This window comes from Ambystoma mexicanum, chromosome 11 (genome assembly GCF_040938575.1).
Source record: "Ambystoma mexicanum isolate Mex_15411 chromosome 11, UKY_AmexF1_1, whole genome shotgun sequence".
NCBI classification, from domain to species: domain Eukaryota; kingdom Metazoa; phylum Chordata; class Amphibia; order Caudata; family Ambystomatidae; genus Ambystoma; species Ambystoma mexicanum.
In genome coordinates, this window is record NC_090934.1 from 552875857 (window position 1) to 552899486 (window position 23630).

Here is a 23630-nt window from a genome sequence, read left to right on the forward strand (position 1 = left end):
TCCGTAGCATTTAAGAGTCGAGGACGCCCTGGCCTTTGCAAGAACCTCTCTGCAATCGGCCGGTATGTCGTATCCTCCAAACTCTAGCGCTGCAGGAGCCAGGCCTGCAAGTTCAGCGACTTCGGGTCGTGGTGGAGGATGGCGCCTCCTTCCCTGGAGAGTAGATCCGCGTCCGCCGGCAGCTTGATCGGCGGGAACGCTGACAAGTCCAGAAGGTCCGGGAACCATATCTGCCTCGGCCACGCAGGTGCGACGAGGATCATCCTGCACCGTGACCTCTTGAGCTGGTTGACGAGCCGGATTAGCAGAGGCAAGGGAGGGAACGCGTAGAGGAACAGGCCCTCCCAGGGGAACGAGAAAGCATCGCCCATGCTCCTCGTCTGGGGAAACCTGCTGGCGAACCTCCGGCACTTGGTGTTCGTCGCCGTCGCGAACAGGTCGATCTGGGGTGTGCCCCACCGTCGGAAGAGGCGATCCACCAGATCCTGCCGTAGTTCCCACTCGTGGCACGAGCGCAGCTCCCTGCTGAGTGAGTCGGCGATGGTGTTTTTTATCCCTGCCAGATGAAACGGCACCAGAAGAATCCCTTGGGCGACGGCCCAATGCCACAGGTCCTGCGCCTCCTTGGACAGCGCTGGGGACCTGGTTCCGCCCTGTTTCCTGATGTAAAACATGGTGGTGGTGTTGTCGGTGAAGATCCTCACCACCTTGCCCTTGAGGGACGGAAGGAAGGACCTGAGGGCCCAAAACACTGCACGGAGCTCCAGGACGTTGATATGCAGGGACTTCTCCGTCGGGAGCCAGAGTCCCCTTGCGTGCAGATTTTCGGTGTGCGCTCCCCACCCTTCTAGGGAGGCATCCGTGGTCACAGTCACCTGGTGGGCTGGGGTCTGGAAGTCCATGCCCGCCGTCAGATGCGCGCGGGTGCCCCACCACCGTATCGCTCGTCGGAAACTCTCGTCGAGCTTGATCCTTTCCTCGAAGCTGCCCGTCGTCTGGATCCAGCGCGCATCCAGGAACTCTTGCAACGGGCGCATCCGGAGCCTGCACATGGGAATGAGGTAGATGCAGGAAGACATCATCCCGAGGAGGGACTTGATGGACCTCACCTTGGCCGCGTCGGCCACCAACATCCGTTGCACCTTGCCCAAGATGGTCCTGGTCCTCTCCTCCGACGGGGAGGCCAGAAGGGACACTGTGTCGAGCCTCGCTCCCAGAAACAGTGCGACTTGCGCGGGCACCAAGTGGGATTTGGCGTAGTTCACGGAGAATCCCAGGTCCGTGAGGAGTTGGACGGTCCTTGCCGTGTGGACCACGGCGAGCTCCCTCGTCTTGGCGCGGATGAGCCAGTCGTCCAGGTAGGGGTAGACGTGAATCCCCTCGCGGCGCAGCTGCGCCGCCACCGGTGCGAGGCACTTGGTGAAAACCCTGGGTGCCGACCGTAGTCCGAAGGGGAGGGCTTTGAACTGGTAATGACGCCCTTGGACCACGAATCTGAGGAATTTTCGGTGCCCCTTTAGGATGGGAATGTGGAAGTAGGCATCCTCCAAATCCAACGACGATAGGAAGTCTCCTTCCTCCAGCTGACCCAGGACGTGCTGGAGGGTGACCATCCGGAACTTCTGCGCCTTGATGAACTTGTTCAGGCGTCGCAGGTCCAGGATGGGGCGCCATCCTCCCGTCTTCTTCTTCACGAGGAAGTAACGCGAGTAGACTCCGGAGCCCCGAAGCCTCTTTGGGACGAGTTCGATGGCGCCCTTTCTGAGCATCGCCTTTACCTCCAGGAGAAGTTGAGGGACGTGAAGTTCTTTCCTGGCCACGGGGGGGACGCGCGGGCACCTTCTTTGAAACTCGAGCGCGTGGCCCCGGGCCAGGGCGTCCAGCACCCAACGGTCGGTGGAGATGGACTCCCACACGCTGACGAAGCCCGCCAGCCGGCCTCCCACCGGGGTGCTTCGGTGGGGGCCCGACCCCACGGCCGGTTCAATCCTGCTTGGACGCGGCCTTGCCGCCTTGGCCTCCTTGGCGACGACGGCGGGGTCCGCCAGACTTGCCTCGTCCTCTGTAGGCCTCTTGCGACGACGAGCGGGCCGCTTGACGGTAGGAAGCGAAACCGCCGCCGGAACCTTTGGAGGCGCCCTTGCCTCCGCCGCTCCGAAAGGGCGTCCGCCGTTGCTGCAGTACTCCAAGGGCCCGGGCCGTCTCAGTATCCGCCTTGATGGCCTGAAGGGAATCGTCCACTGTCTTCCCAAACAGGTTGTTCCCGTCGAAGGGCATGTCCAGGACCCTGGTCTGGACGTCCTGCCGAAAGTCCGTAGCCTTGAGCCATCCGCGACGTCGAAGGCAAACGCCGTTGCCCATCTGGCGGAACCCAGTGTCGGCGATGTCCGTCGCCACGGTGATGGCGTGGTCCGAGGCCACCTCACCTTCCTGCAGGATCTCAAGGGCCTCCGCCCTCTTGTCGTCCGGCAGAAAATCCAGCAGGGGAGCTATCTTGTACCAGAGTTCCCTGTCGTAGCGGGCCACGATAGCCAAGGCGTTGGCCGCTTTAATCGTCGTCGCCGCCGACGAGATGACTCTGCGTCCCATGGCATCCAATTTCTTTCCCTCGCCGTCCGGCGGGGAAGTCGACGTGGAGGCCGCACCCCCCCCCGCTTTCTTCCTGGCTGCCGCGGAGACGACGGAGTCCGGGGTAGGCTGCGCCCGGAGGCATAGGGGGGCCGAGTCCGGGACCCGGTACTTTTTCTCGTACCGGTCTCTTTTCGCTGGCGTCGTGGAAGGGTTCTTGAGGAGGGAAAGGCCCTCATCCCAAATGTCGTCCAACAGAGGCACTGCGAGGACCGTCTTCCTCTTGGCCTCGCGCCCTTGGTAAAGGAAGCCTTCCTTTTTCTTCTCCTCAGGGCAGAGTTGGAAAAGCTCGGATGCCCTGGCGATCATTGAGTGGAACGATCCAATCTCGTCGGGCGGAGAAGCCCTGGTGGGAGGCGACGACGGAAAATCCTCGTCGTATGCCTCGTCGTCCGTACCCGTCGCTGCCGTGTCAGTCCCCGTATCATCCCCTCGGGTGGACGGGGAGGAGGGCTGGACGGGGCGCGACGGTTGAAAAGGAGGCGGTGGATGGATCCTTCTTTTCTTGGTAGGGGGAACACCAGAAGGTCCCGGTTCTGGATCCCCCGACGGGAGAGGTTCCTCCGTCGGTAACGGTAGTCTCGTCCTTATCTCGGAGCATAAGGACTGTATAGCCAACAAAATGGCCGCTGAGTTGTCTTGCGGCGCTGGCAGAGGGGAATCCGACGGGCGAGCAGGGGCCCCGTCGGTATCCTCGACGATGTCGTCGTCGTCACCTGCGTCGGGGCCCATTCCGACGGGCTGGTCTTGCTCCACGCCTAGGCCGTGGCTTAAGACCTCGATCAGTTCCTCTTCTGAGGTTGAGGCCGAATCTACGACGACGCCCTGCCCCCCATTCTTCTTCCCCACGGAGGGTTTCACGGGGGTCCTATCGATGGGCACGAAAGAAGACTCCCTCCGAGGAGGCAGGGAGATTCTGGGCCCCGAGGCCGCCACCACTGGTGCAGCCTCCACAGGCTGGGCCAGGGCCGCCGCGACCGTTTCGATAGAGGGCTTGGTCGAATGGATCAAGGCCTTCACCACCTTAGGTGCGCTCACCGCCTTATCCTTGAGGGAGGGGGCACTGCCACGCTCCTCCTCTGCCTTAGAGCTCGACCGGGGCCTCTCCAGGAGCTTCGCCGGGTGCTCGGCCTTCCTCTTACCCGACCCAGAGCGTTGGCTCGTGGTTGATGGTGCCGGGGAGGGTGCGCCCTGCCTGGCGCCCGTAGAGCCCGACCGTTCGGCGCTCCCGGTGCCAGCGGACTCGCGGTGCTTGGCCTTATGTTGGGCCCCCGTCGCCGGGGCGCCCTCAAAGGTCTTAGAAGACCGCTCAGATTTCTTCTTCTTCTCGCCAGACGGGCTCTTACCCTCCAGCCAGCTGGCGAGACGTTGATGGCGGTCCTTCATGGTCCGTTCCGACATGTTGCCGCAAAACGCACAGTCCTTCTCCACGTGCGTCTTGTCCCCATGAAGGCAGTAAAGGCAGAAAGAGTGTTCGTCCTCCTTGAAGACGTTCTGCAGCTGGCATCTAGGGCAGGCCCTGAACAGCTTTCCGGGCGTCGAGCTTCCCTTCTCCTGGGCCATCTCCGGGACCGGGCCTGAGAAGCTTCTGGAGTCCTCCGAAGTGTAGCTCGACGAAATCTTCACCCTTGAGGGGCACAGATGAATCCGACACGGGTCCCCGTTGATCGGATGTAGGATCGGTGGAGCTTGAGGCTCTTTAGACCGAAAGAATCGAAGTTTTTGTGAAAAAGCGCGAAAAAATAGCACTAACGCTCGAGAGCAATAGCACGAGGATCCCAACACATGAACGTGCGGTAAAAATCTGAAGATGGCTGCCAGAGGCGGTGCTTAGGTAGAGGGCAGTCATTGGCTGTGGTCAGTATGACGCAGAGACCAGTGATTGGTTATTACTATGAAAGACAGATCAGAAACGAAACTGATACTGGTTTTTTCTTTACCGAGGATTCCCAGCCTGACGAGGATTCATGAGCATGTGAATCCATGCCAGACCCCATGCTGGAGAAACATTTAGTCGTGAGGGAGTGAGCCTTTTTCTTTGTCAGCTCCTCGTCGGTACTGGGATGGAACAGCATGAGCCCATCAAAGGGCAATCCTCCAAATTTCTCTTGCACTTTTGTTAGTGGCTTTGTGCTTTTCAACCAGGCCATCCTGCATAGGTCTAGCCCTATGCACATACCCCTGAACCCTGTGCTCACATTTCCCTCCGCTGATTCCAGCAAGCCAAGTGCCACTTGTTTAACATCCCGCCATCCAGCGAGGAATTGCTCCCTTGTGTCATCTTGCAGATCATCAGTGAATTCTCCCATCTCCCTTCCCTGCCAGGATTGCCTCACAGTTTGTCTGGCAGAGGTGAAGGGCACTATTCAGATAGACCTTCTTTTCAACACTGTGCAGTGCTTTTTCTTCCCTACAAGAAGGTGTGAGGAAGGTACCGCTTGCAACAGAGAAAGATAAGGAGGATTTGTTCCCTTGTTTCCATGCTGGGGAAACTACTGCCTATTCGACCGGTGTATTCATACATTGGGTGTCTTCAAAGTGTTTCTCCTGTAACATTAGTATCTTCACCCCTTCCCTTTTCATTTCAGGACATTAATGCTGCATTATAAAGTGGCATCACAAATCTGTGTTAAGGCCAAACTTGGCAGTATGCCCCAAAAATATCTTCATGCACATTTGGTCGAAACTACATCCCCTCAGACTCAGTATTTTATCGGCAGAGTTATAATCATGTCTCAACCGCATGTGACAAAGCAGTTCAAGATCATCCCTCCCCCTTCCCCATGTGAAACCCAACAATCCAGATGTCCCTAATCCCTCCCTCTGTCCCGCCTTTGGTTGCTCAAAACATTCTCCCCCTCACCTCTATTTCCCCAACAACAACCATGTTATACTAAATGCAAACTTCACATGTCACAATACGTGACCGCTGTCCAGGCAAATGCTGGTGGCAGTTGCTTACACGGCCGTGTCCCACGGATTTACCCTGACACCTTTTTCTTTAATCTAGTGCTGTACAGTGAGTTATCCGATCCCGCCCCTTCCCAGGGATGACATTCCAAATGTATCGAGGAAGGGGTGCAGCTGCTGTGGCACAAATGTGTTACTCCAAAATAGACTATTGTTCATCTATTGATGGAAATTGGGCTATTGTTTACATTGCCAGACTCTCCCCCAGTTACCTGAGTAACGTTGTCCTCAGTTACACTCTCACAGCGGCTGACATCCCCTGACACTTTGTAGGTACACTCCTTCTGCATAGGCTGACACTGAGGACCACTGAAACTGTTCGGATAATAATTTGGTGCACTGCCTAAAATATAAAAAATACATTCACATAGCATAAGTTTAAAATGCTTAAAGTTAGAAAAAGCCACAACAAATAACGCATTGCTGGTTTCTCTTCAATTTCACGAAATGGTTAAACTGAGTTTTCTAAGGTATAGCAGTAGACACCCCCATCCTGTTATCTATTAGAATTACATTATTGTACAGAACGTAGTCTGTGTTTGTGTTACGAGTTTCACACAAGTCATTATGCCACAGTAATTTATTTACTCAATTCAGATTTTTGTACAAGCACTTCTTTATTAGTGGTCAAAACATGAAGGATATTAGTACATTTTTCTTTACATGATTTAATACCTAATACTTTATTCAAATCTAATCATACTAGTAATTCTGTACATAAATAGTCTTTAGCCCAAACGTGGCTTTGTATGTTAATAGAACCACAAGCTATGTTGCCAGTACGGAATAAATCATCTGTATTGCTTTCTACATCTGGACAGTGAGCATTTAAGTCACCGGATAACAAAAAATCGTGACTGCTAGATTCACTACACCATGAGTGCTAAGACTCTATAATAAAAGGCCAGATGTATGTTTGTCCAAAGCCATCCACCCTGCCTCACCTGTTATCACTGCTAGAGGGAGCTGTTGCCTTACGCATAAAACAATAAGACTTCAAGTTCATGTTCCAGGTGAACAAAATGTGCATTTCAACAATGATAACATACAGTTAGCTGCAAAAAAGGCCCAAGACAGCATACTTCAAGTTGCATACACTAAGAAATGTATTTGATTAACCCCCTTAACTGCTGAGCTTTAATCAAGTCTATGGAGAAAGGACGAGCACACTATTTCTCTAACAAAATTAATGAAATGTTTTATTTTCAATGTACTTATGCATTATGTAATTAGTCATTGTAATATTTCTTGGTATGTATTATTATATCAACAATATTCGTCATGTACGTTTTACACTTCATTTGACTTCAATTTACTTTATTTAATGATCTAATGTCTGCTTCAACTCATGGTACATGTGAATTGTATTACTATGGCATCCCTCAAAATAATATGTTTGAGTCCAAAGCCCATAAGTGGAATCCAAGACAAGGAGGAGCAGATACAACAATTGGCTGTAGGTGCTAGGTTGAACTTTCAGCGGATTCTGTGAGATTTAGTTTGAGGTTACTACTCCTCCATGCAAAAGGAGCAAAATCCTTTACATGTGTTTTCTATTAACATAAATGATGTTAAAATACACCACTTAATATGTTTACACTCTGAACATTTCTTACTTTACGCACATTAGCCTGTTTACACAGACTTCTCCACTAGTTGTAAAATATTGCACTGGGGATTCCAGTATAGATGAATAAAACGGTGTTCCTCTGAACAATGGTGTTTAGACATTTTACTTTAACTGCAAGCAATGTGTGAGGTGCCATTTTGTCTTCAACGTTAGAGCAGAAGCTTCGCCATTTTAGCTTGCTGCCAAAGCAGAAGGAATACACTCACGTTAGGAAAGTGTTTGTGTGGGAATGAAGTTTCACATTGCACATAACAAAAACAGGGGAAGGAAGCATGCAGGGTGCCTGTGAGCTCTGGCCGGGGTCTGCTTGTTAAGAAAGAGATAAGGAAGGGAGGCTTGTATCTTTCAACAAGCCAAGGTCATTTGTGTACTGAGAAGGAACAAGTTACTTACCTGTAACTGTTGTTCTCCAGCATGGGTCTGGCATGGATTCACATGCTCATGAATATTCCCCGTCGTCAGGCTGGGAATCCTCGGTAAAGAAAAAACCAGTATCAGTTTCGTTTCTGATCTGTCTTTCGTAGTAATAACCAATCACTGGTCTCTGCGTCATACTGACCACAGCCAATGACTGCCCTCTACCTAAGCACCGCCTCTGGCAGCCATCTTCAGATTTGGAAGCACGTGAAGTGGCAGTATGACCAAGTGAAGAGCCGCAGAGGGGTAGGCGGGAGGGTTCGCATGTGAATCCATGCCAGACCCATGCTGGAGAACAACAGTTACAGGTAAGTAACTTGTTCCTTCTCCAGCATGGGGTCTGGCATGGATTCACATGCTCATGAATAAAGAATACATAGCAGTACACACATGCACAACCACGGGAGGTGGCAAAGGCTCAACATTAAGCATCACATCAACTCAACATTAAGCATCTTACCTCCTCACCAGGCTCACCTCAGGCGAACAGGTTGCGCAGCACTGCTTGGCCGACCCTGGACTCCTCCCTGGAATCCCGGTCGACGCAGTAGAATTTCGTGAAGGTGTGCGTCGACCTCCACGTAGCAGCCCTGCATATGTCCAGCAGGGGCACACCAGATAGGAACGCCGTGGTAGCTGCGATCGCTCTGGTGGAATGGGCTCTCGGACGGCCAGGCAGCGGTCGGTTTGCCAACCGGTGACAGTACATGATACAGCCGGAGAGCCATCTGGAGATGGAAGCCTTCGAGAGAGCCTTCCCCTGATTGACAGGTCCAAAGTTCACAAAGAGTTGTGACGTCTTCCGAAAACCTTTCGTGCGGTCCACGTAGAACTTCAGCGCTCTAGCTACATCCAGCGAGTGCAAAGTCCTCTCAGCCGGCGACGAAGGCGACGGGAAGAACACAGGTAACACCAAGGGTTCGTTGAGATGAAAGTCCGACGGTACCTTGGGCATGAAGGAGGGGTGCGTCCTGAGCACTACCCTCGTGTCGTGGAAAGTCAAGTACGGGGCCTTGCAGGAAAGGGCCTGGATCTCTCCCACTCGTCGTGCGGAGGTGATGGCCACGAGAAAAGCTGTTTTCCACGATAGAAACTTCAACGGGGCCGAGTGCAGAGGCTCGAACGGAGGTCCCATGAGCTTGGTCAGCACCACGTTGAGCTCCCACGCCGGGGCCGGAGCCTTCACCGGCGGGAACGATCTGAACAGTCCCTTCATGAACTCTTTCACCAGACGATGAGACCACAAGGACGTCCGGCCCGTGGTTCTGGTGTATCGGGAGATCGCAGCAAGATGAATCTTGATGGACGCGTGTGCCAGACCAGCTTTGGCCAGCGTCAGCAGGTACGGCAGCACTTGGGGAGCCGTAATCCGTAGAGGGTTAATCTTCTGTGCGTGGCACCAGACAGAGAACCTCTTCCATTTGTGTCCGTAGCATTTAAGAGTCGAGGACGCACTGGCCTTTGCAAGAACCTCTCTGCAATCGGCCGGTATGTCGTATCCTCCAAACTCTAGCGCTGCAGGAGCCAGGCCTGCAAGTTCAGCGACTTCGGGTCGTGGTGGAGGATGGCGCCTCCTTCCCTGGAGAGTAGATCCGCGTCCGCCGGCAGCTTGATCGGCGGGGACGCTGACAAGTCCAGAAGGTCCGGGAACCATATCTGCCTCGGCCACGCAGGTGCGACGAGGATCATCCTGCACCGTGACCTCTTGAGCTGGTTGACGAGCCGGATTAGCAGAGGCAAGGGAGGGAACGCGTAGAGGAACAGGCCCTCCCAGGGGAACGAGAAAGCATCGCCCATGCTCCTCGTCTGGGGAAACCTGCTGGCGAACCTCCGGCACTTGGTGTTCGTCGCCGTCGCGAACAGGTCGATCTGGGGTGTGCCCCACCGTCGGAAGAGGCGATCCACCAGATCCTGCCGTAGTTCCCACTCGTGGCACGAGCGCAGCTCCCTGCTGAGTGAGTCGGCGATGGTGTTTTTTATCCCTGCCAGATGAAACGGCACCAGAAGAATCCCTTGGGCGACGGCCCAATGCCACAGGTCCTGCGCCTCCTTGGACAGCGCTGGGGACCTGGTTCCGCCCTGTTTCCTGATGTAAAACATGGTGGTGGTGTTGTCGGTGAAGATCCTCACCACCTTGCCCTTGAGGGACGGAAGGAAGGACCTGAGGGCCCAAAACACTGCACGGAGCTCCAGGACGTTGATATGCAGGGACTTCTCCGTCGGGAGCCAGAGTCCCCTTGCGTGCAGATTTTCGGTGTGCGCTCCCCACCCTTCTAGGGAGGCATCCGTGGTCACAGTCACCTGGTGGGCTGGGGTCTGGAAGTCCATGCCCGCCGTCAGATGCGCGCGGGTGCCCCACCACCGTATCGCTCGTCGGAAACTCTCGTCGAGCTTGATCCTTTCCTCGAAGCTGCCCGTCGTCTGGATCCAGCGCGCATCCAGGAACTCTTGCAACGGGCGCATCCGGAGCCTGCACATGGGAATGAGGTAGATGCAGGAAGACATCATCCCGAGGAGGGACTTGATGGACCTCACCTTGGCCGCGTCGGCCACCAACATCCGTTGCACCTTGCCCAAGATGGTCCTGGTCCTCTCCTCCGACGGGGAGGCCAGAAGGGACACTGTGTCGAGCCTCGCTCCCAGAAACAGTGCGACTTGCGCGGGCACCAGGTGGGATTTGGCGTAGTTCACGGAGAATCCCAGGTCCGTGAGGAGTTGGACGGTCCTTGCCGTGTGGACCACGGCGAGCTCCCTCGTCTTGGCGCGGATGAGCCAGTCGTCCAGGTAGGGGTAGACGTGAATCCCCTCGCGGCGCAGCTGCGCCGCCACCGGTGCGAGGCACTTGGTGAAAACCCTGGGTGCCGACCGTAGTCCGAAGGGAAGGGCTTTGAACTGGTAATGACGCCCTTGGACCACGAATCTGAGGAATTTTCGGTGCCCCTTTAGGATGGGAATGTGGAAGTAGGCATCCTCCAAATCCAACGACGATAGGAAGTCTCCTTCCTCCAGCTGACCCAGGACGTGCTGGAGGGTGACCATCCGGAACTTCTGCGCCTTGATGAACTTGTTCAGGCGTCGCAGGTCCAGGATGGGGCGCCATCCTCCCGTCTTCTTCTTCACGAGGAAGTAACGCGAGTAGACTCCGGAGCCCCGAAGCCTCTTTGGGACGAGTTCGATGGCGCCCTTTCTGAGCATCGCCTTTACCTCCAGGAGAAGTTGAGGGACGTGAAGTTCTTTCCTGGCCACGGGGGGGACGCGCGGGCACCTTCTTTGAAACTCGAGCGCGTGGCCCCGGGCCAGGGCGTCCAGCACCCAACGGTCGGTGGAGATGGACTCCCACACGCTGACGAAGCCCGCCAGCCGGCCTCCCACCGGGGTGCTTCGGTGGGGGCCCGACCCCACGGCCGGTTCAATCCTGCTTGGACGCGGCCTTGCCGCCTTGGCCTCCTTGGCGACGACGGCGGGGTCCGCCAGACTTGCCTCGTCCTCTGTAGGCCTCTTGCGACGACGAGCGGGCCGCTTGACGGTAGGAAGCGAAACCGCCGCCGGAACCTTTGGAGGCGCCCTTGCCTCCGCCGCTCCGAAAGGGCGTCCGCCGTTGCTGCAGTACTCCAAGGGCCCGGGCCGTCTCAGTATCCGCCTTGATGGCCTGAAGGGAATCGTCCACTGTCTTCCCAAACAGGTTGTTCCCGTCGAAGGGCATGTCCAGGACCCTGGTCTGGACGTCCTGCCGAAAGTCCGTAGCCTTGAGCCATCCGCGACGTCGAAGGCAAACGCCGTTGCCCATCTGGCAGAACCCAGTGTCGGCGATGTCCGTCGCCACGGTGATGGCGTGGTCCGAGGCCACCTCACCTTCCTGCAGGATCTCAAGGGCCTCCGCCCTCTTGTCGTCCGGCAGAAAATCCAGCAGGGGAGCTATCTTGTACCAGAGTTCCCTGTCGTAGCGGGCCACGATAGCCAAGGCGTTGGCCGCTTTAATCGTCGTCGCCGCCGACGAGATGACTCTGCGTCCCATGGCATCCAATTTCTTTCCCTCGCCGTCCGGCGGGGAAGTCGACATGGAGGCCGCACCCCCCCCCGCTTTCTTCCTGGCTGCCGCGGAGACGACGGAGTCCGGGGTAGGCTGCGCCCGGAGGCATAGGGGGGCCGAGTCCGGGACCCGGTACTTTTTCTCGTACCGGTCTCTTTTCGCTGGCGTCGTGGAAGGGTTCTTGAGGAGGGAAAGGCCCTCATCCCAAATGTCGTCCAACAGAGGCACTGCGAGGACCGTCTTCCTCTTGGCCTCGCGCCGTTGGTAAAGGAAGCCTTCCTTTTTCTTCTCCTCAGGGCAGAGTTGGAAAAGCTCGGATGCCCTGGCGATCATTGAGTGGAACGATCCAATCTCGTCGGGCGGAGAAGCCCTGGTGGGAGGCGACGACGGAAAATCCTCGTCGTATGCCTCGTCGTCCGTACCCGTCGCTGCCGTGTCAGTCCCCGTATCATCCCCTCGGGTGGACGGGGAGGAGGGCTGGACGGGGCGCGACGGTTGAAAAGGAGGCGGTGGATGGATCCTTCTTTTCTTGGTAGGGGGAACACCAGAAGGTCCCGGTTCTGGATCCCCCGACGGGAGAGGTTCCTCCGTCGGTAACGGTAGTCTCGTCCTTATCTCGGAGCATAAGGACTGTATAGCCAACAAAATGGCCGCTGAGTTGTCTTGCGGCGCTGGCAGAGGGGAATCCGACGGGCGAGCAGGGGCCCCGTCGGTATCCTCGACGATGTCGTCGTCGTCACCTGCGTCGGGGCCCATTCCGACGGGCTGGTCTTGCTCCACGCCTAGGCCGTGGCTTAAGACCTCGATCAGTTCCTCTTCTGAGGTTGAGGCCGAATCTACGACGACGCCCTGCCCCCCCTTCTTCTTCCCCACGGAGGGTTTCACGGGGGTCCTATCGATGGGCACGAAAGAAGACTCCCTCCGAGGAGGCAGGGAGATTCTGGGCCCCGAGGCCGCCACCACTGGTGCAGCCTCCACAGGCTGGGCAGGGCCGCCGCGACCGTTTCGATAGAGGGCTTGGTCGAATGGATCAAGGCCTTCACCACCTTAGGTGCGCTCACCGCCTTATCCTTGAGGGAGGGGGCACTGCCACGCTCCTCCTCTGCCTTAGAGCTCGACCGGGGCCTCTCCAGGAGCTTCGCCGGGTGCTCGGCCTTCCTCTTACCCGACCCAGAGCGTTGGCTCGTGGTTGATGGTGCCGGGGAGGGTGCGCCCTGCCTGGCGCCCGTAGAGCCCGACCGTTCGGCGCTCCCGGTGCCAGCGGACTCGCGGTGCTTGGCCTTATGTTGGGCCCCCGTCGCCGGGGCGCCCTCAAAGGTCTTAGAAGACCGCTCAGATTTCTTCTTCTTCTCGCCAGACGGGCTCTTACCCTCCAGCCAGCTGGCGAGACGTTGATGGCGGTCCTTCATGGTCCGTTCCGACATGTTGCCGCAAAACGCACAGTCCTTCTCCACGTGCGTCTTGTCCCCATGAAGGCAGTAAAGGCAGAAAGAGTGTTCGTCCTCCTTGAAGACGTTCTGCAGCTGGCATCCAGGGCAGGCCCTGAACAGCTTTCCGGGCGTCGAGCTTCCCTTCTCCTGGGCCATCTCCGAGACCGGGCCTGAGAAGCTTCTGGAGTCCTCCGAAGTGTAGCTCGACGAAATCTTCACCCTTGAGGGGCACAGATGAATCCGACACGGGTCCCCGTTGATCGGATGTAGGATCGGTGGAGCTTGAGGCTCTTTTGACCGAAAGAATCGAAGTTTTTGTGAAAAAGCGCGAAAAAATAGCACTAACGCTCGAGAGCAATAGCACGAGGATCCCAACACATGAACGTGCGGTAAAAATCTGAAGATGGCTGCCAGAGGCGGTGCTTAGGTAGAGGGCAGTCATTGGCTGTGGTCAGTATGACGCAGAGACCAGTGATTGGTTATTACTACGAAAGACAGATCAGAAACGAAACTGATACTGGTTTTTTCTTTACCGAGGATTCCCAGCCTGACGACGGGGAATATTCATGAGCATGTGAATCCATGCCAGACCCCATGCTGGAGAAGCAAGGCTTTGTAAACTTTCCACTAGATAGTAAATTGCACGCAACAACTGACTTATCAAACACCTTGAGGCTGGGTGTAGACATTGTTAATGATCAAAGAGAAAAGAACATCTGATGAAATATGTACACTTTCTTTTCTTGTTCTTGGATATGTTTGCCATAAATTATGTTTCTGGGTTTTGAGGAATAAAAAGGTGGCTGGGACAACAAACATTTGCGCATAATTCTGAATCGAGACAGTATGTGGTGTTTGCTTACTTCTGCGTTCGCCCTCCTTTTAAACGTCTCTTCAAAAGCGAGAGTCCTGAGATGTGAAGAATTGGTCCTAACAAGTCTTGAATCGTGCCAACATGTGGCTGATACTCCCAATTCATGGTTTAGTGCAATTCAAAGTGTATAATACTGATGGGAGAAGAAGCACCCTCCTCCAAAATAATCCTAATTTATATCACTGTATTCATTTACAAAAAAGGCCAATTCCAAACCATAAATTAGTGCTTGCACAAACTTTTCCTTATAGAATCCTTATAGAATCTGATTGTGGGAAGTCATGAAAATCAGACGATTTTGGTATGAATTTTTCTCATTTCAAATGTTTTTGCAACAAGCTTTGCATAATGCGCTTCATAAACAGATTGCAAGAAATATAGGCCCTCATTACAACCCAGGCGTTAAGGGGTTAACGGCGCGGGAAAAAGGTGTCTGCGCCGTTAAACCCTTAACACCTGATTACGAGGTCCCTTTGCGGGTGGCACTTTAACACCTGCTTTTAGCAGGCGTTAAAAAACCAACCCGCAAAGGGACCTAGGAGCTAATTACGGCACCGTAATTTACGGTGCCGTAATTAGCGCCTGCCCCAGTCTCATTGAGCCCTATGGGGCAAAAATGGGAATGGGGAAGGGCCATGGCGGCATGGGGAATTACCGCCCCGCCAACTTTAGAATGGGGCAGTATTTCCCCATTCCACCATGGCGGACTCGTTACAACACCGGCACCAACCATGGTGCTAATAGCGCCATGGTTTAGCGCCGGGGTTTTAATGAGGGCCATAGTAACCCAGATAAATAAGATCACTAACTACATCCAGTTTATATGTATCGACCTTCTATTAAAACCCTACTTTGCATCTGGTGTTTGAAAATCTAATAATCTTAAATTTTATTGGATTGTTAGATCATTCACCATCATGTAATATTGGAGGGAATTTAACATGTGTTGAAGCCCAATTTGAGTATGGTAAAAAATAATTATTTAATCTGCAGTTGAAATTGGCTGTGAAATGAAGGCTGTTTTCTCCAAAGTTATACTTATATCAGAGAGCAAAGATTAAAGAGGCAGAGGTAAGCAACCCTGAGTGGTTCAATCTGGCCTGGATTGTGGTGTCGCTATCGAGGAATATCAGCATACTGAGTAGGCCTTCAGTCAACCCCTATGCTGCACGCTTAGCCAATAGCCAAGCCTGATTAACCTAGTCAAAACCAACCGTTATATCAATAAATGTAGCAGAAATTGGGGAAAGCACCTTTCTGCCATTTCGATCTTTGAAGGCAAGTTGTAACAAAACCATTTAATGTTGTACCAGTCTTTCTCTGAAAGCTAGTGTGAGTTTTTGTTGCAGTCTGCCAGGATTTGTTGACCATGTTTCAAGTTCTTTCAATAATATGGAGGTGAAAGGTTTGCTACTGACATCTAAAAAAGCAATTGGCCGATAATCATCTGGATTAAGTCTGTCTCCTTTTTTTAAGAGCAGCACTAAGTGTGAATTCCAACAGGCTTCAGGAACTGTATGCATTTCCAAGAAATTAAAGAACAATTCATTAAGAAGTGTAGCCCACATAGAGGATAATTCTTTATATGTAAGATTGGATAAACCATCTGCGCCAGGAGCCCTGGAGTTGCTTGAATTTCGAATTAAGATTTTGATAGCTTTTCGATTAATTTATTTTAAAATCTGTTTATTGGCATACAAGCATCATCATCATACAGGAGGAATGGCAGGAGGTCATAGTACCAAGATACAGATTGAACAGTGACAAAACCAACAACCAACAGCAGGAGTAGAAGGGGCTGGGGCAGGACTACCAAGGCTGCCACTATCTGCATGGGCTAAGGGCACCACTCAAGAAGGGAGAGCAACCACACAATTTCCATCACACAGCAAAGCAACTTAAAAGGAGTTGAAAAAATCATAGAGGCTTGTTTTCAGAAGGGCCAAACATAGCTATGAGGATCGCATTCCAGGCCTCCATATTGGTGTTGCATTCCCTTAAACCCGCCTGCCTGGCTCTGCACTGCACTACAGTCTCAGTAGTGCTCCACCGATGAATGTCTTTCATCCACAATAAATGATTCGGGCCACCCACTTGTTTCCAATCAAGCACAATTCTTTTTGCAAGGACAGATGCCAGATCCATCAGTTTAATTACATGCCTCACTCTATGTGGCCTACCATATATTCCCAACAAGCACTCAGCAGGTGACTACTTGAATCTAGTTATGCCGGCTCTATCAAGCATGAATTGACCATAGCTCCAGAGAGCCTGCCCCTTCAAGCTACTCCAAAACATGGAGCAGGTCAGCAGGAGCATTCCCACACCACGGACTGTCAGGCAACACTCAGCTATTAAATCTGGCAATCCTGGCAGTCGTTATGTATGTTCGTTGTAGCACATTGAGCTGCAGCATTCTCTATCACGCATTCCTAGACATGTGCTAAACGAAGAGTACGCAGTTTCCCACTGCTTATCTTCCAATTCTAGCCCAAAGTCTGACTCGTAAGCTGTTCTAGCTCTTAAGCTACCAGTACCTGCCGCATATAGGAGACCACTGTATAGTCGGGATACTGGTTTCCAGGCATCCTCAATACAGTAGCGTCAGTATCTTTCAGGGCTTTGGTCCTGCCGGCCAGTCAGGCTATTTCCTCTTGGCCAACTTCAGGTGTCACAAAGGCTTTAAAGTCCCCTCCCTCATACAAATCCCCCCACACAGATACACCATCCTCCTCCCACTGCTTAACCACCAGGAGATTGCTGCTGTCATGGCAGATGTTGGCACCAAGCGCAGATGAGGGGAATAAACATCACCAGGCCTAAGCAGACGGGATGTCCTGGCCCATATCTGTCTACCCAACCTTAGCATGTGGGGCAAAACGTCAATGCATTTCTCGTCAATCCACAGCACTTCTTTCAATGTAGCTGGTGTAATGTCCAATATCATGAGCCCAGCGTCTTACAGAGGTTAATCCGCTAACCAGCCTGCAACAGATCTCAATTTCGCTGCTATGTGGTAAAGTTCGAGCCACAGGAGCCGTACACCCCTGTCTTTGTGGCTCCGGTAACAGAGTGGATAATGCGATACTGCGGCAACCTACCCCCAGAGTAAGTCCCTGAAGATAGAGTCAGCCTTCTGAGAAAAACTTCAGGGATAAGGAATTGCTCATTAGCAAAAGAGTAGAGTAGGCGAGACAGTACGATCATTTTTATGATTGCGACTTGCCCTAACAATAAGGGAGCTGAGACCAGAAACCCATGGATCCCGTCACTCCAAAAGCCCTGACAGTATTACGCAAATGCATCTTCTAAGTCGAGTGCAGAATGTGAATCCCCAAATATCAAAACTCCTGGGTCTCCCATCTAAGACCCAGGTGCGGCAGGTTCCGGTGGTCCAGACATTGCAGTGTAGACAGTTAGTGCAAACCATACAGGGCCTATCCGACTGCAAGCAGCATTTTACAGGACCTAGAAGACAAGGAGAGTCCCCACTGTTCTACAATGTTGACTATGCACAGCTACTGGCTTTGAGGATGATCTGGGGTGCACTGGGGCAGTGCACAGTGAGCAGTGACTCAGCACAGTCGGCAGATTGCACTTCACCACGCCCGGATGGACGTCATAGCCCCCCAGGCTCAAATATACAGTCATCAGGTGGAGGGTGGGTGATGCGGAAGAGGCGAGGATAGTGTGATGATCAGGAATCCCGAGACCCATCACACAGAGGATCAGGACCCACCTGTTGCGCCTGCCTGGGCTGCCGTCAGCGCGGTCACACACTCCGCTCCTCAGCCCCCGTTGCAGCTCTCAGCAGAGCCTCGGTCCAGCAGAGGCTATATCCGCTCCGGCGGTGGTGCAGGTTGCAGCTGCACACCGCATCAGGGCATCAGCCCGCACAGCATCTCAGCCATCAGTCTTCTGCCGTGCAGCTGCTGTATGTTTGCTACAGCCCTAGCCCCGGCAAAATCGAACTCTGGTGGCCATCTTGTAGGGGGCCTATGGGGTCGCAAGACCAAGGCAGGTACCCCAGGTAGGTGACACTTGCGCTCCGCCAAGCGCATCGAGGAATGGGCTACCGAGCAGCGTAACCCGCATCTAGCAATCTGGGGCAAAATCAGGATCTTGCACCCTTTACATAAGGATCAGAGGCCGGATCGCCACAGGACCGCTTGATGTGCGCGTCTTCACGACATGGTGCTTGGTCACGCCCCCTTGATAGCTTTGCAATCAAATGGCAAATCCCTGCTGTGGCCAAACATCTCCTGTAATTGTAATAATGTGGTTGTATGAGTCTGGATGTAATTGATCTTGAATTAAGTATCAGAAATTAGCCCTTGATTTTTTTTAGAATAACTGTTAACATCAATTGACTATTGTGTTGGATTAAATGATGCCTGTATTGTATAAGCACATTTTTTGTATGTTTGTTAAAATGATATTCATCTTCCACATGAAATCTCTGCTGGCCACTGTGAGAAACCAGAGGGTATCAACCAGTATCTGGCACTCCTTGCCCACCGCATCGTCGCTCTCTGCCCTAATTTCCAGTGCTATGCGGACGATACCCAGCTCATTTTCAGGCTACCCTCAGCCTCCCCCTCTCCTTCCCTCATCTCTGACTGTCTGTCTGCTATCCAAGAATGGTGTGCCGCCAATGACCTCTGCCTTAATGCCAGTAAGACTGAGATTCTACTCATCGGTACTCCCACTCCCTCCTTCCCTGCAGCTCTCTGGCCTGCCTCCCTTGACCCCCTCCCTGCTCCTACCGGCAAGGCAAAAAACCTTGGGGTCATCTTCGACTCCACACTCTCCTTCTCTCCTCATATTTCTGACGTTGCCAAGAGGTCACACTACCAGCTGCACCTCCTCAGAGGTATTCTTCCCTTCCTCTCCTTCCCCCAGAAGCTCACTGTCTCCCGAGCCCTGGTTCTCTCGAAGCTGGACTACTGTAACAGCCTCTATCTTAACCTGCCTGCCTCCACTCTCCGCCCTCTGCAACTCATCCAGAACAGAACTGCGAGACTTGTCCTTGGCCTCAAGCCCAGGGACCGTATCTCTCCAGGACTGAAATCTCTACACTGGCTCCCAGTGGCTGCGAGGATAAAGTTCAAAACCCTCTGCATTGTCCACAAGGCCTTCTGGGGCCTGGGTCCTAAATACCTTCAACTCTCTCTTCCCAAATATCTTCCTTCCCGAGCCCTTCGCTCATCCGCCTCCAATTCCCTCAGGGTTAGCCGCTTCTCGAAGCATCGAGCTGGGGGTAGATCTCTCTCCGCGGCAGGGGCCTCCCTCTGGAACAGCCTTCCTGCCTCCCTGAAACTTGAGGAGAACCATCTCTGATTCCGGAAGCACCTCAAAACCTTCCTCTTTGCTTCTGCTTTCTCTCTCCCTCTCCCCTGCTGAACAGCTAATTAATTCTTCACTGAAACTGCACTGATCCTGCAACTGGACCACTCTAAACGGCCTCGGTCCTGGGCCCAGCCACTCTCCACTTGCACTGATGCCCTGGAACCCCTTTGCACTGCGGGACTGTCTCTGTATCCCTACAGCCCCCCCCTTCCCCAGCACTTGCTCTGCACTTACCTCGCACTTGCCACCAGCTGGCCCTATTTATTTATTTATTACTTTACGCCACTTACCTTGTACTGCACTTCCCCCCCTCCCCTTCCACTTGCACTTTTCCCCCTCCCCCACCCCTGCACTTGCGCGATCTGAATGACACCTGGCCTAGTAGGATCGTTGTCTGTCTCCCCTTGTCCCTCCCCTCCCTGCCTCGTCGCGCCTTGAAACACCTGTGTATAGGCGCGTTACAAATACCATATCATATCATATCATATCATATCCCACCCGCTAATCCCCGGGGATCTCTCTCTCAGGTGGCCATGGCGCGGTCATCGCCTTTGGATCCAGCCCCTGGGGGTGGACCAGTGCGGGAGGATCACCTGTGTGAGGGGAGTGGGGGTGAGATAGCCGATGGCGAGAAGCAGTATTCACCCTTATTTTGTTCATCTAACCCATCTTATTTTTTTAGGATTTTCCAAAGTCCCAACCCCCCCCTCCCCTTTTTACACAAACACTGGGCCGAGGAAGAGGGTGTCTGAGAGAAACCAGACTAACTCTCTCACACTGTACTGGACATATCCCGTTAATCGGCTCAGGCGCAGTCAGGCACTTTACCCTAAGTGCACACACATGATACCAAATAGCTCTCCTCACACAAATAAAAGGCAACACCTAAAGACACACTCTAAACAAGGCGGAACACGAGAACAAGCAGAACTTCCGGGACAAAGGTACACCTACTGGAGCAGAGCAACAGACCAAGGGACGAGAGTAGCGGGCCGAAAAACTGCAAGCCTTCCCTATTGGAGGTTGTTGCCTCCGACAGGCCAGGAAAGACACGTGGTAAGGCCAGATCCCACAAGTAAAGATTGCATTGTGTTTCAAGGACGCCAGCAAACATACCGGGTGAACAGAAGAGTTGGGGAGGCGAGGTCAAGCATGTGATAGTAACCTTCACTCAAGATCGGGAAACGCCAAACAAGAAGCAAGCGCACACAGCCAGTGAGTTGGCAAGCAACCTGAGTGACTGGTGTGTGTTAAAGGGAATGAAGTAGCTACATCATATCACAAGTGAAGGCTGCACGCGTGTGGATGAAACGCTAAGAAAGGCAGACCTGTGAATGAACTTTAAAGTGAAATACAGCTGCAAGATAAATGATACTAAGTAACGGAGTGGTCCGGTGAAAGAAAGTAGCCCATTCTAAAGTCTCTCTGAAAGGTGCATTGTTTGAAGCTAGACGGCGAACAAACAGCAAGAGTGAAATTAAATAGTGAACGTTGAATCGAAGTTGTATTGCGGTGGTCTATAAAGAAAGCCTTGCATATCGAAAGACTTCGACATCCGAAAGTGGTCCTAGCCTGATTGAGGGAGACCCGATATATATTAAGCTCGGAGAAGGGAGCCCCCTTGAAACATTTTGTGAACTGTATCGCGAGAGGTCTGAGCCCAGCAGAGGGGGACCTCTGCAAATGTTTTTCTTGAAACATTATTTTTAAAGCCAGAGAAAGGACTTTAAATGTCAAAGGCCAGGTGGGCCTCAATCCACGGTTGTGACCAGTATACTGTGTTGGAAGCTGAACCAGAGTGTGCCATCCTGCCTACAAGGATCGCCTTACCTTTTGAGGCCTAACGTGGGGAGGAGAGCTGGTTCAACCACATTATCATTTGAACACCGACTTTTCCTTTTTACACTTTTTGTACAAGAGATAGGGCAGACATTAGGTTTTTGTTAGTATAGGCCATTTTGATTTGACAGACTCCACTAGGGCTGGTTTGTTTATCGTTTTATGGTTGAGACTACTCCCATCTTAGTTATAGTGCAGAAGAACAAGTTACTTACCAAACTGGCAACGCTATTTCAACTGGATGTTCCTCCAACGTATTCCTCATCTACGACATGCAATGTCCACATCTGTGCTGCTTCGGAAATTTTTTCGGCAGAGGGCGTCCTTGCGTCAATGGCGTCGGGTCGATGTCCCTCGAAGGTCTCCATCGGGGGTGACGTCATTGGATGTTATAAGTAGTATGCACGGCGCCCGTAGCCTCAGTTCATGTTTTGCCCCCTCACAATGTGTGGCCCACATGCCCAGAACCCAGCATCGACTGCACTTAGCCTTGCGGGACGTAAACTGTAAAGGCATGGGAAATTCTTTAGAGGGGTAGACTGGGAGGGCGATGAGGAATACGTTAAGAGGAACATCCAGTTGAAAGAACGTTACTAGTTTGGTAAGTAACTTGTTCTTCAAATGGATTGTGTCCTCCAACGTATTCCTCATGTATGACAGACTCTCAAAGCAGTAACAATGATTGGAGGAGGGAAAAGAATTTAGACAAACCCAATTAAATGGCAGACTAAAGCACTGCCTTCCCAAAGGCAACATCCTGAGCATGGGAAGTATCCAGGGAGTAATGCTTAACAAACGTGTGTATAGAAGACCACGTTGCAGCGTCGCAGATATTTTTCACCGGCCCACCCCTCTGGAGGGATGTCAAAGTAACAATGCCCCTGGTGGAATGAGCCCGCAAACCCTCAGGAGGGTTTTTACCAGCCAACAGGTAGCATTCTGAAATAGTGAGGATAATCCACCTAGACAAGGTCTGCTCAGAAACAGTCTGTCCTAAACAGTGTCTAGTATACCCCACAAAGAGCTGGTCGTCCACTCTGAGTCTGGCCATTCTGGAGAGATAAAAGCTCAAGGCTCTTCTATGATCCAACCTATGGAGTCGCTCCTCTTCCTTACTAGGATGAGGAGGAGGATAGAATGCAGGAAGTACCAACTTCTGACTCAAATGAAATTCTGACACAACCTTAGGAAGAAAGGACGGACGTACTCAATACAACCCTGTCCTTGTGGAACAAAGTAAAGGGTGGCTTAGAAGAAAGTGTCTGCAACTCGCTCACTCGTCTAGCAGACGTAACTGCAACTAGGAAAACAGTTTTAACAGGAGTACTTTTAAAAACGGAGTGATCAGTGGAATTTTAAAATAAGAACATTCCTCTGAAGAGTGCTTAGAGATAGACAGCACTGCCAAATAACCTTTAATGGTGCCCACCTGAAGAACCCTGTGGGACAAAGAAAGCAAGAAGGAGAGAACCTCCGGAATCAAACACTGAAAAGGATCCACATTCTTTCCTCTGCACCAAAACTTACGCCACCGGCAACGGTACAGGGACTTGTTCAGGGCCGCCTAGCCGAAAGCTACACCTCCATCACATTAACCCAGGAGGTACCAATTCCTATATCTAAACCTCTCAGAAACCTAACGTGAAAGTTGAGAGTCTTGAGCTCTGGATGGAGAACCTGACCTCCCTCTCGTGAGAGAAGATCCTCTCTTTGGGGAAGACGCATTGGAGGACAGATGGACATGTCCAGAAGGTTTGGGTACCACTCTCTCCTGACCCAATCCGTAGCAATGAGGATCATGTGGGTCCCGAACTGTCCCAACCTCCTGAGAACTTGAGGGATGACGGGGATCGGAGGAAACACATACAGTAGCGCGAAGAGCCACTCCACGATGAACATGTCTCTTAGAGCTCCTCTCGGAGGAAATTCCCTTGAGCAGTAACTTTCGCACTTCGGGTTGGCACGGGTCGCGAACAGGTCCATATGCAGGGTTCACCAAAGGGCGAAGATCTCTTGAAGGACTTCCTGAGCTAGCTCCCACTCGTGGGAGACCACGTTCTGCCTGCTCAGAGAGTCCGCCATCATGTTCTCTGTGCCGGCCAGATGAATCGCTGAAAGGGACATACCCTCGCTTATTGCCCAGAACCAGAGCAGCATTGCCTCCCTGCACAGAGGTAGTGACCCTAGATCTCCTCTCTTGTTGAGGTAATGCATCGCCACTGTGTTGTGCGTCATTATCGGGACATTTTCCCCCCGAATAGACGGCAGGAAATCCTTCAGCACTAGCCTTACTGCTCTCAGCTCCAAAAGATTGATGTGAAGTCTGGACTCCGATGGAGACCAACGACCGCTGATGGATAGATCGTCGGCATGAGCTCCCCACCCTGTCAGGGAAGCGTCCGTCACTACCGTGACATCCGGACATGGTTGCCAAAAAGGCTCCCCTTTCATGAGATTTTTCTC

The 23630-nt window shown here is 52.8% G+C and overlaps 1 protein-coding gene across 2 annotated transcripts in view; it reads right to left on the reverse strand.

Annotated features, from left to right (window-relative positions):
- LOC138503557 (catalase-like) overlaps nt 1-23630 on the reverse strand; it is an 833069-nt gene that overhangs the window by 212651 nt on the left and 596788 nt on the right. For both annotated transcript variants that reach the window (XM_069623378.1, XM_069623377.1), the window contains exon 10: nt 5811-5941. In XM_069623378.1, the coding sequence (XP_069479479.1) occupies nt 5811-5941 (131 nt within the window). The remainder of the gene's footprint in view (nt 1-5810; nt 5942-23630) is intronic.